Below are 16,237 nucleotides of genomic sequence, written 5' to 3' on the forward strand. Positions count from 1 at the left end.
TGGATTAAAAAAACACGATCTGTCTATATGTTGCCTACAAGAGCCACACATTAGACTTAAAGACACAACTAAAACTCAAAGGATGGAAAAAATGTATCAAGCAAACAGCAATCAAAAAAGAGCAGCAGAGGCTATACTAACTTCTGACAAAACAGACTTCAAACTTAAATCTACCACAAAGGATAAGGAAGGACACTATATAATGATTAAAGGGACAATATACCAGGAGGATATTACCATATTAAATATTTATGCACCAAACAACAAGGCTTCAAGATACATAAAACAAACTCTAACAGCACTGAAAAACAGAACAGACAGCTCCACAATAGTAGTAGGAGAGTTCAACACACCACTTTCAGTGAAGGACAGAACATCCAGAAAGAAGCTCAATAAAGACACAGAAGAGGTAAATGCCACAATCAACCAACTTGACCTCACAGACATGTACAGAACACTCCACCCAACAGCATCTTAGCCAGAGCTATTAGGCTAGATAATGAAATAAAGGGCACCCAGATTGGTAAGGAAGAAGTAAAAGTATCTCTATTTGCAGATGACACGATCTTATACACAGAAAACCCTAAAGAATCCTAAAGAAAACTACTGAAACTAATAAAAGAGTTGAGCAGAGTATCAGGATGCAAGATAAACATACAAAAATCAGATGGATTCCTCTACACCAACAAAAAGAACATCGAGGAGGAAATCACCAAATCAAGATAAAACATTTAGGAATAAATCTTACCAGAGATGTAAAAAACTATACAAAGAAAACTACAAGACACTACTGCAAGAAACCAAGAGACCCACATAAGTGGAAAAACATATCTTGCTCATGGATAGGAAGACTTAACATTGTAAAAATGTCTATTCTACCAAAATCCATCTATAGATACAATGCAATTCTAATCCAAATTCCCATGACATTTTTCAATGAGATGAAGAAACAAATCACCAACTTCACATGGAAGGGAAAGAGGCCCCGGATAAGTAAAGCATCACCGAAAAAGTAGAACAAAGTGGGAGGCCTTACTCTACCTGATTTTAGAACCTAGTAGACCTCCATAGTACTCAAAACAGCTTGGTACTGGTACAACAACAGATACATAGACCAATGGAACAGAACTGAGAATCCAGACATAAATCCATCCACATATGAGCAGCTGATATTTGACAAGGGCCCAAAGTCTGTTAAATGGGGGAAAGGACAGTCTCTTTAAGAAATGGCACTGGCATAACTGGATATCCATCAGCAAAAAAAATGAAACAAGACCCATGCTGCACACCATGCACAAGAACTAACTCAAAGTGGATCAAAGACCTAAATATAAAATCTAAAATGATAAAGACCATGGAAGAAAAACAGGGACAATGCTAGGAGCCCTAATACATGGCATAAACAGTACACAAAACATTATTAACAATGCAGAAGAGAAACTAGATAACTGGGAGCTCCTAAAAATCAAATACCTATGCTCATCTGAAGACTTCCCCAAAAGAGTAAAAAGATTACCTACAGACTGGGAAAAAGTTTTTGGCTACGACAATTCCAATCAGCATCTGATCTCTAAAATCTATATGATACTGCAAAAGCTCAACTACAAAAAGACAAATAACCCAATTAAAAAATGGGCAAAGGATATGAACAGGCACTTCACTAAAGAAGACATTCAGCTAGCTAACAGACACAGGAGGAAATGCTCACGATCATTACCCATTAGAGAAATACAAATCAAAACTACAATGACATTCCATCTCACTGCAACAAGGCTGGCATTAATCCAAAAAACATAAAATAATAAATGTCGGAGTGGTTGTGGAGAGCCTGGAACACTTATACACTGCTGGTGGGAATGTAAAATGGTACAGCCACTTTGGAAATCAATTTAATGCTTCCTTAAAGAGCTAGAAATAGAACTACTGTATGACCCAGCAATTCTACTCTTTGGAATATACCCTAAAGAAATAAGAGCCTTTACATGAACAGATATATGCACACCCATGTTCATTGCAGCACTGTTTACAATAGCAAAAAGATCGAAGCAACCAAGGTGCCCATCAATGGATGAATGGATAAATAAATTATGGCATATTCACACAATGGAATACTATGCAACTATTAAGAACAACGATGAATCTGTGAAACATTTCATAACATGGAGGAATCTGGAAGACATTATGCTGAGTGAAATTAGTCAGTTGCAAAAGGACAAATATTGCATAAGATCACTATTATAAGAACCCCAGATAAAGTTTTAAAAAGTTTAAACACAGAAGAAAATATTCTTCGATGGTGGGGAGGGAGGGAGAGGGATATTCACTAACTAGATAGTAGACAAAAATTTTCTTAGGTGAAGGGAAGTGCAACACATACCACTGGGATAGTCTGTACAACTGGACTAAACCAAAAGCAAAGCAATTTCCCCAGTACAACCAAAAGCTTCGAAGGCCAGAGTAGCAGGGATGGGGGTCTTGGGACCATGGTTTCAGGGGACAGCTAGGTCAATTGGCATAACGAAATGTACTAAGAAAACGGTCTGCATTCCACTTTGGTGAGAGGCATCTGGGTTTTAAACACTAGCAAGCGGCCACCTAAGATGCATAAATTGGCCTGAACCCACCTGGAGCAAAGGAGAATGAAGAACACCAAAGACACAAGGTAAATATAAGCCCAAGAGACAGAAAGGGCCACATAAGCCAGAGACTCCATTAGCCTGAGACCCGAAGAACTAGACGGTGCCTGTCTACCCCTGGAAAACCCTGGTGGCATAGTGGTTAAGTGCTATGGCTGCTAACCAAAGGGTGGGCAGTTCGAATCCACCAGGCACTCCTTGAAAACTCTATGGGGCAGTTCTACTCTGTCCTATAGGGTCACCATGAGTCGGAATTGACTCGACGGCACTGGGTTTGGTTAGGCTTTTTGGTCTACCCCTGATCACTGCCCTGACAGGGAAGACAGCGGAGAGTCCCTGACGGAGCAGGAGAATAGTGGGATGCAAATTTTAAATTTTTGCAAAAAGACCAGACTTAATGGTCTGATGGAGACTGGAGGGACCCTGACGGTCATGATCCCCGGATCCTTTGATAGCCCACGATTGGAACCATTCCTGAAACCAACTCTACCGACAGGGATTGGCCTGGATTACAAGATATACAATGATGCTGGTGAGGAGTGAACTTCATGGCTCAAGTAGACACATGAGACTACCCGGGCGACTCCTGTCTGGTGGCAAGATGAGAAGGTAGAGGGATACAGGAGCTAGCTGAATGGACACGAGGAATACAGGGTGGAGAGGAGGAATGTGCTGTCTCATTAAGGGGAGAGCATTTGGAAGTGCACGGTGGGGTGTGTATGGCTTTTTGTATGAGGCAAGGACTTGATTTGTAAACTCTCACCTACAGCACAATAAATAAATTAAAAAATAAAAATAAAAAGGAGCAGATCTCCAGATCTTTTCTCCTGATGAGTGGCTGATGGGATCGAACTGCCAAGATTTTGCTTAGTTGTCAAGCGTTTAACCATTGCGCCACCAGGGCTTTTTACAACTATTTTCAATAAAGTTGGAATAAGACTGAGTAAAAAAATAAATAAGTTCAACAAACTCTGAACACAAGAAACATAAAAAAAAGTCACCATGGCACATCATAATCAAATTGCTTGAAAAATCGTCATAAAGAGAAAATCTTAAAAGCAGTCACAGAAAAAAAGATTCATTATGTACAAACAAAAATCTGGGTAGTACCAGACTACTTGTTTGAAACAATGCAAATTACAAAAGAATGTGACAATTTGTTTAAACTACTGAAAGAAAAAACAAATAAACAATCTATAATTCCATACAGAATAAAAAAAATTTTTTTAAACCAAGGCAAAATAAGGAATTTTTGGGACGTACAAAAGATGCATAATTTCATCACCAGCAGAAATGCAGTACAAGAAATTTTAAAGGATTTCCTTCACACAGAAGAACAATGATACCAGACGGAAACATGAGTCTATACAAAGGAATGAAAAGTAATGACACTGATAACGACATGAGTAAATATATAAATTTTTTATATATTAAAATCTCTTTAACAGTAATGTAGTGTTTAAGGAAAAGTAATAAAAAAAATAGTGTGAAGATTACAAAATACAAAAAAGCAAAATGGATGTCAACAATAGAGCAAAGGTGAGAGAGGAAATCAATCAAATAGAAAACAAAAAAACAAGAGAGAAAGTTCAATGAAACTGAAAGCTGGTTCTTTAAAAAGATCAGTAAAATATATTAACCTCTAGCCACTGAGAAAGAAGCCCTGGTGGTGCAATGGTTAAGAGCTCAGCTGCTGACTGAAAGGTCAGGGGTTCGAACCCACCAGGCGCTCTGTGGGGGGAAAGACCTGGTGATCTGCTCTGATAAAGATTTCAGCCTAGGAAACCCTATGGTCCTATTGGATCGCTGTGTGTTGGAATCGACTCGACGGCACTCAACAACAACAAGCCAGTCTGATCAGGAAAAAAAGAAAAAAGATACAAATTACTAAAATCAGCAATGAGAGACATGAAATCATTACAGGTTTCACAGATACTTAAAAATAATGAGGTAGCATGGCCATTTTATAGCAATAATTTTGATAACACAGATGAAGTAGACATATTCCTTAAAGTATACAAATTAACCAAACTCATTCAAGAAGAAATAGATAACCTGAGTATCCGCATATCTATTAAAGAAATTAAATGTGAATTAAGAAAACTTCCTACAAAAATAAAACCAAAATAAAACTCCAGTCGCTGTCTTCACTGGTGAATTCTACAAAACATTTAACAAAGAAATAATACCAATCCTACATAAACACTTACAAAAAATGAAGAGGGATATAATACTTACCAAATCATTCTAACAAACTTAAACAACAACTTTGAAGGAAAGAGTCACTGTACATCCCTCATGAACATAGATGCAAAAATATTCTCGGAATATTTTAGCAAATGTAATTCAGCAATATATATAAACCAAGTGGGATTTATCCCAGGAATCCAAAGTGTATTTACCACTTGGAAATCAATCAAGGGAATATAATATTTTAACAAACTAAAAAAGGGAAAGCTCTATGAACATCTCAAATGGGTGCCAGAAAAACTACTTGACACAATCCAAGCATTTGATACAAAATATTCATTATAAACTTTCAGAACAGGAGGAATAAAAGGGAATTTCCTCAAACTGATAAAGGATATTATGAAAAACCTACAGCTAACATCATGCTTAATGGTGAAAGAATAAATGCTTTTACCCTAAGATCAGAAACAAGACAAACATTTCCACTCTCATCACTTCTATTCAACATTATACTGGAGGTTCCAGTCAGTGCAACAAGGCAAGGAAAAAAAAAATTCAGATCATAATGAAAGAAGTGAAACTGTTTTTATTCACAGACGACATGATGATCTATGTAGGAAATCCAATAGAATCTGTGAAATAGCTACTAGAACCAATAAATGAGTTTACTAAGGTTGCATGATATAAGATCAATGTACAAAATTCAATTATATTCCTGAAGACCTGGTGATCTGCTCTGATAAAGATTTCAGCCTAGGAAACCCTATGGTCCTACTGGATCGCTGTGTGTTGGAATCGACTCAATGGCAAGGGGTTTATTTTTGGTTTGGTTAAGACAATGAAAAGACAAGCCGTATATGGAGACAAACTATTTAAAAATCATATACCTGACAGAAGTCTTATATCTAGAATACAAAAAGAACTCTCAAACTTCCATAATAATATATCAAACAACCCAATTTTAAAAATGTGCAAAAAATATTGAATAGGCACTTCATCGAAGGAGAGATAAGGATGACAAGGATCTGAAAGGATGCTCAACGACAGCAGTCATTGGGGGAAATGCAAATTAAAATCACAGGAGCTATCACTACACACTTACTAGAATAGTCAAAATTAAGATTACTCACTTTGCCAAGTACTGGCGAGTATGTGGAGGAACTACACGTTTCTTACATTGTTAGAAGGAATGTAAAATAGTATAACCGCTTTGTAAAAGCCTGGTAATTTCTCGAAACATTAAACATACACATATCATTCAATCCACCCATTTGACCATAGTTGTTTACCCAAGATAAACGAAAGCCTGTGTGCAGACAGACTTGCACACAAATGTTCACGGCAGCTTTATTTGTAATAGTCCCAACCTGGAAACAACCCAAATAACCATCAAAAGGTGAATGGATAACTAGATGGTATATTCATATAATAAAAAGGAAGGAGCTGCAGGTGGGGTTTGCGCAGGGGCTGCATCAGTCCCGGGAGAATCCGGGCTGCCCACGGTGCGCCTGTGGTGCCTGAGCCCGGGAGAATCCCGGCTAGGCGCAGCCACACGGTCTCCTAGCAACCGGAGCTGCACCGGACAACAAGCACCTGAAGCTAGGCTGCAGGGAGCTGGGGCCACATGGCCCATCAGAGGCGGCGCTCCCGGCCTGTGGCGCTGGAACCCATGCCCCCAGGCATGAACTGTAAACCCTGGTACAAAGACAGACTGCCTTCCAAGTACTTTGCAAAGTCCAAGGACAGGCCAAAGTTCCCCACCTCCTTGAACTCCCGGAGTTGGGTGTTCGTGAGAGAGGGGTTGGACGACTTCAGGAGAGGTTGCCCACCTTGCGGAGAGATGATCATTCGGGGCCCTAAGGAGAGCTGTCTACCCGTAATTTATCCCACGACTCCCAGAGCTGCCCCGAAGAGTTGTCGGAAGAAGCTTTCTAAGGAATCAGCCCTGTTTTCCAAGCTCTCCCCAGCCCAAATAGCAAGGAAGGCCTTCGTGGAGGACACAGAAGCCCATCTGAGGTCTCATCCCTTGGCTTCCTACCTGGATCTGGAAGATGAAATGCCTGTAGAGCTCTTACAAAAGGTGCTGGAAGTACTAGACCCTGACAAGAAGCTGGAGGACACCTGGGCTTATTGTCAGGATGGCAGGAAAAGAACGAAGCAACCCAAAGAGCTTTTAAAAAATCGTTCTACGAAAGTCTTTCTGAACCTTCCCAAGGTGACACCTGTGCCAAATCCAGATGATTGGCTTGAAGAAATACAGGAATCCATAGAGGATTTGCCCGAAGCACCTCCTATTCCGGAAAATATATCCACAGCAGTTGCTGACTTCTGCGAATGGGTTGCTACCTTTGAATGTACTGGCGTTGATGAAGAGTTCGTCCTGAATAAGTTTGACCTTTGTTCTGATTGCAAACCAAAGCTGGGTTCGCCCAAAATAAAGGATATAATCCTGGTTCCTCCAGAAATAAAGTACTCGGAGGGGCTAAGTAAAAAGGCACAACCAAAATTCTCCTTACCAGAACCAGACGTGGTGAAGAAACTCCATGATCTAGAGACTACTCCTCAAAAGAAGCACGTGAAGATGAGGTATGGAGCATGGTACCTGAAGCCCAAGCTGTGGAAAAAGCTAAGAGAAGATGAACCTTTGCTTGACCCCAATGCTGAAAATGAAGTTGAAAATGCCTATTTTAGAAAGGATAGAAAGGAATATGACATTCTTGCAGAGCTTTATGGAACAATTGCCTTTAAGGATTTCATTCTAAACAAGGGTTATACAATGCCAAGTTTAATTGAAAGGGTTTTTATGAAGAAGGGATGGAGGTATGATACTACTAAGACTCCCACAGTACTATCAACAAGAAATAGCTCAAGTGGGGAGTCCTCAGAAGAGGATTAGATAGTTTTCTTTTTTTTTATTTACTACATACTTGGCTATTTCTCTCTCAGTTTAAATGTCAAACAGAATTTATGATGCGTGCTCCACCACGGAGGATAACTTCTGTAAAGTTAACATCTAATGCTTATAAGCATTTCTCAATGGCCTGTTTCAGGGTCATCAATGTTTTACAAATTATAGACCAGTATTCACATATATTATTTATTTTTTGTAGCATTTTGACTAAGATGTAGTTATATAAGTTCTTTGTAAAAATAAATAAATCTATAAATAAAAGCAAAATTACTCTTAAAAAAGAATGTGCTAGTGATGTCAGCTACAACATGGGATGAATCTTAAAATAATTGTGTGGACTTGAAATAAGGTTTGTATAGTTCTAACTTACATTAACATGTTAAGGGAGTAATTATGGCAATTATTAACCAAAAGTTGAAATCTACAGCCAAAATAATGTTAGGCCCATTTAATAATGAAATTGGTATCTCTGCTTTTAGGGTTCCATCAAACCCCCAAAAGTGGATTGGAAACTGCTTATCAAAGTATAGGAACTTAAGTTACTCTGTTTCACCTTACTTCCCAAATGAACATATTTTAAAATGTTCACCATATTCATAAAAATTCATCAGGAAGGACTGTTTCCATATCCTGTAACAGAGGTTCAGAATAGCAGGGACCTTGAAGTCCCTGGCAAATCTCGTGCACAAAATTAATCTTTGTGAGCAAAGCTATACAGCAACTTCGAATAGCCTCACATGGCTATTCAAATGCAGTTAATCTTTGCATTTCACGAATAGCAATTTTAAGTGCACTCATAAATTTAAAGTAAGAGATCAAACAACTTCTTTACATTTTCAAAATAGCAGCTAAAATTCTCTGGGACTGATAGATTTTGTAGCTAGAAAGATTAGTAGTGCAGATCTAAGGTGCACTTTGGTTTCCAGTGACAAAGGAATCCACCTGTAAGGGGAAGTATATTTTACCCTACTAAAAATGTATACATTTATGTGCAAATGCCCTGTTTTCAGTGAAGTGTGTCTGTGAGCATTGTGTGCTTATAAAAACAGGAATGTTCTATGTATTTTTGTAAGTCAAGGCCTAGGTTTTCTCTCCAAATCCAGCACCTTAAACTTAAGTTTATTTTACCACTGTATCTTATTGTATTTCTACAAAAGCCTCCAAACGAGTCTCTCTTCTCCTTGACTATTTTTTTCTAAAATGAAAATCTTGTCAAATTCACACCCCTGTTAATTGTCCAGACTCATTAAACTTACTTACACACAGACACACACACACTCCTCCATTGCAATGAACACGCCTAGTTACAGAAGTCACTACACTCAAGAGTCATACTGTATTTATGGTTCTCCTGGTCCTGGTAAGTTTCCAGTCAAGAGTAAGTTTTAATGATAAGATGCCTAGTAACAAAGGATGCTGATATTCCACTTGTATCAGGTTCCCTGGGAAACAGAGCTAGAATGTTAACCCCAGGTCCATCAATTTCCCATATAGAAGAAAAGGGTTTCGTTCACCCTTTCTCCACATTTGATCATAATAAAAATTAGTCAGGGTAAACCAATTGATATAATAATGTCAATATGTACATGGCTTAGCATGATAAAAGTTCATTTCCTGCTCAAATTATAGTCCACGTGAGTCTATGGAAGGCTCTGCTCCTCATAGTCATTCAGGGACCCAGGCTTCTTCCATCTTTGGGGGATTAAGAGCCCTCCCCTGGAGCCTCTGCATTTTGCCAATAGTGAATGAGGAGAGAGAGTGGAGGAAAAATAAGATATTTGATGAGACATTTCTAGAAGAGGTGCACTTCACTTCCACTTGCATTCCTTTGACTGTAAGTAGTCACATGGCAACACCTGGATGTCAGTAGAGCTGGGAAATACAGTCTAGCAGCATGTCAAAAAAGGTGACAATAACACAGATATTGCTGAGCATTCACAGAACCCTTTATTTCAATGCCCTGTCATTTTCCTCTGGTCTCAACCATAAGCAATACGAGGGCAAGAATGGATTATCTCGCTTTTTTTTTTTTTACAGAGATAACATGTACTAACTCTACAAATATTTACTGTATTTCTCATCACCACAAACAGCCTTAGGATATAATAGGAACTTATTAAGCTCCTCCCCCTACAAGCTCATCAGGACCAATCCCATCATGTCTTACATCCCTGTCATCACCAGGTCCTCAAACCTCCCAGGTCATCTCTTACCACCTGCACTCTGATCCCCAAGTGGTTGTGTACATTTTCTAATCTGATCCAAGCTCCAACCCTTTCCTGGCTTCTTACACCCTTCTACCCTTCCTACTACCCTCTCCCAGAACAGTTTATTTTCAGTAAAATCTCCTCTATCTTCAACATCTCAGAATGTCCCTATCACCTTTTTGCCCAAATTGAAAGCTGTGGCTGCCTAAGAACACTGACTTTCCTCCAGCATCTCAAAGTCACAGTTGGTTTGTCTTTTCCTCCCATTTTGAGTGCATCACTAAGCATGAAAGTGATCTTGGTGCCTCCCTTTAGAGCATTTGTTCTCCTTTTTCATAAAATACGATAGTTCCTTTAAAGCACATGCTATAGGTTTTACCACCAATTAATTTCCTTGCTGCAATCGACTGTGCCATTTTATGCATCTTAACCTTCTGTTTACTGTCAAAGAAAACAAAGAGGAGCAAATTGACAACCTCAGTGTAGAGATGAGCACATCTAGGATATCAGTGCAGACATCATTGAAATTGTTCATTTTGGGGTCCAGACAGGACAGAAATATGATATTTCCAGGATTGTGGTGAAAAAAAATTTCAAGGGAATGAAGAACAAGTTCAGGAAGAGTGAAAGATGGGGAGGTGGAACCACTCACTGAGATTTTGGAGGTGGTACTATGTTGTCATAGGAGTGTGAACTGGATCATGAATGGAAGGAGAAAAGTGGAGGTCACGAGTTAATAGGTCTAGGAACTGCATCAGGAAGCTAGCAGAAGTATCATTAGTATCGATGTTGAAGTCACTGAGGAAAGCTGCCATTCAATTAAAGATCTGTGATATTAAATATGGGAGTGCCAGAGTGGCGCGAACAGTGAAGCAGTAGACTACTAGCAAACAGTTGGTGGTTTGAACCCCCTTACAGGTATCTTGGAAGACCAATAAATAAATAAATAAATGAACTAAACTCACTGGCATCGAGTCGATTCCTACTCATAGCGACCCTATAGGACAGAGTAGAACTGCCCCGCAGTTTCCAAGGAGCGCCTGGTGGATTCAAACTGCCGACCTCTTGGTTAACTGCCATAGCACTTAACCACTATGCCACGAAAGGTCACAGCCTTGAAAACCCCATGGAGTAGTTCTATTCTGCACACATGGAGTTACCAAGAGTTGGAATCAACTTGAGGCAAGTAAAAACAATATTAAATATATCATAAACGATATCTATCACAAGAAGCAATACATTTATTGAAGCAATCACGTTAGAACAATGTGCAAATAAGATGCTTTGAGAAACACCGAGACGATTAACTCAAAATGGTTGCTCTCATACTCCTAGAAAACTTTTAATATACTATGGAGACCCGACAGAGCAGACGGGCCCAGGCTTCCCGCCTCAACCAGGCTCCACGCACGTGGGCTGGCGCCGCCTCCTGGGCCCGCGTTCTAGGCCCGCCCCCTTAACCGACCCGCCACTCGGGTTCCAAGCGCCCCTCCCCCCATAACGGACCCGTCATCCGGGTCCCAATCCTCCCCGTATAAAGGACGCGCCAGCCGGGCCAAGCCTCGTCCCCGTAACGGTTCTCGCCCTCGGGGTCCGAGTGCCGTCATCTGGGTCCGAACCCCGCTACCGGATCCCGCTGTTCGCGCGGAACCGCCCGCCCTGGGGGTGCCTCGTGGACCCCGCAGCGCCCGCCGCCGCCACCGCCGCCCGCCGCGCTGCACCTGCGCCCACGTCGTCGTCGTCTGGCCCCTGCCACTCGCCATGGCGACCGCGCCGTCCTCGCAAGTGCGTCAGAACTACCACCAGGAGTGCGAGGCCGCCGTCAACTGGCAGATCAACCTGGAGCTCTACGCGTCCTACGTGTACCTCTCCATGGCCTTCCACTTCGACCGCGACGACGTGGCCCTGAAGAACTTCGCCGCCTACTTCCTGCGCCAGTCGCACGAGGAGCGCGAGCACGCGGAGAGGCTGCTGAGGCTGCAGAACCAGCGCGGGGGCCGCATCCAGCTCCGCGACATCAGGAAGCCCGACCTGAACGACTGGGGCAGCGGCCTCAACGCCATGCAGTGCGCCTTCGACCTGGAGCAGAGCGTCAACCAGAGCCTCCTGGATCTGCACCGGCTGGCCACCGACAAGGGCGACGCGCAGCTGTGTGACTTCCTGGAGAGTCACTTTCTGCAAGAGCAGGTGAAGGCCATCAAGGAGCTGGGCGACAACGTGACCACCCTGCGCAAGCTGGGGGCCCCGGGCGCCGGCCTGGCCGAGTACTTCTTCGACAAGTTCACCCTGGGCGACAAGGAGAACTGAGCCTTACCACCGGGGGACTCCCGTGGTCCCTTGTGCCGTGCAAGGATGCTGCGGTTACAACACGTTCAGTTTTCTTTCTTTTCTCTTCCAAGTTTACCATTTCTTCCAATAAAGTGACTTGGTTCCAGAGTTAAATAAATAAAGGTCTCTTGGTGATTTCTTGTGTGTGCAGCAGTCCCAACTTCGAAAAACAGGGCAAATCCCCATGTAGTGGTCCAGGAAGGAGTCTCCCCAGCCACCCATGCCCCAACCTCATGCAGCTTGGGAACTTCAGGGGTGGAGGGAGGGAAAAGGTATTTCAGGTGAGCCTGTAAAACACAAAATTAATCTTCCCTTTATAAGCAAGGTGAGGTGGGGGGGGGCTAGGGAGGTGGGGTAGTACCTGGGAGTTTCCCCACCCACCCATGTCTCAACCTCATGCAGCTCGGGATCTCCAAGGGTGGAGAGAAGGAAAGGTATTTCAGGTGAGCCTGGAAAACAAAATTAATCTTCCCCTTATAAGCAAGATGGGGTGGGGGTGGGGTGGGGAGGTGGTGGGTTGCAGCGAGGTGTGGTGTGGTGCCTGGGATGTGCATGGTAAAAGGATAAAAACATGGCCTGGAATTCATCATAGTGTTTGCCTCTGGGATGAAATGAAGGAAATTGGATAGAGTAGGGATCAAAATAAAAGGGTCTTCCACTTTACCTGTAATCTTCTATCATGGTCACCAGTGATGGGTGTACTTGCTGTAGTTACAAAACGTCCACTTATGTTTTCTTTAATTTCTACCGAAAAAGTAATTTACTACCAAAAATGGAGAGAAAGAAAGAGGATAACCTCAATAAAATGGCTGAAGGTCAAAAGTGGGATTTGAATACAAAATAGAATAAATCTACCTGAGTACAAAGCCAGTGACTCTGGCTACTTGGAAGACTATTGAGGGAGGGGCCCACTAGGAAGGCTAGAATAAAAAAAAAACAAGTTAACAAATGTTGGTGAGGATGTGGAGAAACTGGAACCCTTATCCATTGCTGGTAGGAATGCAAAATGGCACCACTGTTCTGGAAAATAGTGTGACAGTTCCTCAAAAATTAGAACTACCACTAAAAAAAAAAAACAAAAACCCAGGGCCATTGAGTTGATTCCGACTCATAGCGGCCCTATGATCCAGTAATTTCACTTCTAGGTATACACCCAAAAGTCTTGAAAGCAGAGACTTGTACACCAATGTTCGTTGCAGCACTATAAGCAATAGACAAAAGGTGGAAACAACCTAAATGCCCAGGAATAGATGAATGGATAAACAAAATGTGGTACATACATACAATGGAATGCTACTCAGCCAGTAGGAAAAATGAAGTCTTGATACATGCTACAATATGCATGGAGCTTGAAGACATTGTGCTGAGTGAAATAAGTCAATTGCAAAAGGACAAATATTGTATGACCTCACTTATATAAAAAGATGAGAAAAGGCAAACATATAGATACCAGTTTATTAGTGGATACCAGAGGTGGAAGGGAGGTGGTAAAGGGGATGGGTAGTATTGCTTATGGAGTACTGAGTTTCAGTTTACGGTGATGGAAAAATCACACTGATTAAGGGTAGAGTTGCACAGCCGATTATTGTAAGTGTTGCCAATAAGTTGTATACCTATAAAAAGTTGAATTGGCAAAAATTGTGTGATATACGTATTTACAACAACAACAAAAAAACCCAGCTGCTAGGCTGCTTATGTACAATCAAACACCTCATGGGATTTGGTTCCTTGGTTTGGAGGTTTAGGGTTATGGTTTCATGGGACTTCCTAGTTAATTGGCCTAATAACTTGTTTAGTGCTTCTGTTCTACCTCCTAGTTCATTGCATAGTTTCTGGGGTCTTAAAAGCTCATGAGTGGCCATCCAAGGCACAACAATTGGTCTCTATTTACCTGGAGTAACAGAGGAAGGAAAGTTAGGAACAGGAGGAAGAAATGGAATGTGTGGCTAATTGCTTCCATGAACAACTGCCTCTTTTGCCACCAGACCAGAAGAACTGGATTGCGACCGGTTACCATTAAGGAACATTTTGGTCAAAGCTTTTGTAGAAAAATCCTGGTGAAAATGGGGAAAACACAGAAGAGAATTTACATGAACTCCAATTTTCATGAACTCCAGACTTTCTGCAGCCACGCAGGCTGGGTGAACCCCTGAAATTTCTGCCCTGAGATAATCTTTAAACCTTAAACCAAAAATATTCCCTGAAGTCTTTATAAAACCAAATGATAGTTTAGCTTAACTAGCAAAAATGTCTTCCCTGAGCATTATGCTCTTTTAAGAACTATCTATGTGGATCAAAATTACAACAGCAACTAAAGAGTTTAGAAAGGAACCTTAGGGGGCACTGAGTTTTATGTTAATGAAGGAGGTACAACTCAGAAAAGGAGGGTAAGAATGGTTGCACAACTTGAAGAATGTAATGAATGTCACTAAATTGTACATGTAGCAACTGTTGAATTGGTGTATAGTTTGTTACGTATATTTTCAATTTCTCAACAACAAAAACTAAATGAAATAAAAAAAAACCACACATACATATGTGGAGCGGGGAGGGGAATAGAGGAAACGGGACCAATTAGAAGGCATTTCACAGATTCAGGTGAGAGAGGATGGTGGCTGGAACTACAGTGGTGGCTGAGGAAATGTAGAGACGTAGACAAATTCCAGATAGATATTTTCTTTCACTTGTACCATTCTACCAATAAAGTAACTAGCTACCAAAAATGAAAACAAACAAACCTCCATAAAATGGTTGAAAAATACAAGGTCATGGATGGGTAAAGGTCAAATTTGTGATTTAAATATAAAGTAGAACAAGTTTGCCTGAATATAAAGCCTATGAGTCTGAGTTCTTTGAAGAACATAGAGTACGGGAGGACCAGTTAGGAGGCACTGCACAGATTCAGATGAGAGAGGATGGTGGATGGAACTATAGTGGTGGCTGAGGAAATGTAGAAAAAATACATAAAATTTTTTTTTAAAGCGTAGACAAATTCCAGACCCATCTACATGATATGCTCACACACTGGAAGTGAGGAATGGGGGATGGGGAAAATAATCTAGTTTTGGGGGTTTGGCCTTGAGCACCTGAAGCCCAGGGCAGCTAACATGGAGAGCTTGGGCTGAGGCGTCTGAACACCCAGAGAGCCGCTGGCCCCAAATGACCATTACATCATTTCAGTCTGACTGGCCCCCAGTGTCCACTCCAAGTGTATCCCCAAATCGGCCCGTTCCTGACCTCACTGGAGCCTCTGGTTTCTCCTTTCAGGATATGCAGAAGGTTTAGCTATTTATCCTGTCTCCATGGCTATGGAAATAATAGACATGCTTTTCTGTTTTTTGTTTGTTTTGCTTTGTTTTTACTGTTCCCCTTCTAAAACCCCATTTTCTTTCTTGGTCTACCATCTTTTTGAATAGATGAAATCTGCACCCATGTAAACCGTAAGGTTGTCCATGTCTGGGAAATAATACTCCAAACATTTTGTTTCTTCCATACCATGTGTGGGTTAGAAAGATAAAAGTTAAGATTTTTGTATGCTATACTTTTTTTTTACTTTCTATCATTTCTATCATTAAACGAACAAGTTTAGCTAAGTAGTAATTATCTTCCACATTTCCCCAAGACTACACTTTAACACTTTCTTAAAAGCAAAGATTATGGCAGCCCTTTAGTTCAGTTTCCAGAAAATGCTGTTGTCCCTTTATTCTTCTTAGTCAATCTTGGTCTTTTTACTGTTTTTCTTTTTCTGTCTGCTTCTGAGGAACTGCCCTCTTACTTTGTCTCAGAGCTTACCTATTTATAAATATTGGCCGATATTTACTGGCCACTGTTCTCTAGATATGAGAAAAGACAGGGTGAGCATCTATTTCAGAGTGTTTAAAACTGTAAATTTACTGAGGATGTCTTCCTACTTTCCTGTTTTGCAGAAGCAGTTTGGTGTAGTCGTTAAGAACACAGATTGGCTG

At 41.1% G+C, this 16,237-nt stretch overlaps 2 protein-coding genes across 2 annotated transcripts; both read left to right on the plus strand.

The window, feature by feature from the left end:
* Positions 1 to 6,450: 6,450 nt before the first annotated feature.
* On the plus strand, positions 6,451 to 7,722 carry LOC126068800 (protein FAM47E-like). Its single transcript, XM_049871498.1, has one exon. It carries the CDS (start codon positions 6,451 to 6,453, stop codon positions 7,720 to 7,722), a length of 1,272 nt encoding a protein of 423 aa, XP_049727455.1.
* A 3,983-nt stretch (positions 7,723 to 11,705) lies between these two features.
* LOC126068615 (ferritin heavy chain-like) lies at positions 11,706 to 12,251 on the plus strand. Its single transcript, XM_049871337.1, has one exon. The coding sequence runs from the start codon at positions 11,706 to 11,708 to the stop codon at positions 12,249 to 12,251; it is 546 nt and encodes a 181-aa protein (XP_049727294.1).
* Positions 12,252 to 16,237: the final 3,986 nt, after the last annotated feature.

Source organism: Elephas maximus, chromosome X (genome assembly GCF_024166365.1).
Source record: "Elephas maximus indicus isolate mEleMax1 chromosome X, mEleMax1 primary haplotype, whole genome shotgun sequence".
NCBI classification, from domain to species: Eukaryota; Metazoa; Chordata; class Mammalia; order Proboscidea; family Elephantidae; genus Elephas; species Elephas maximus.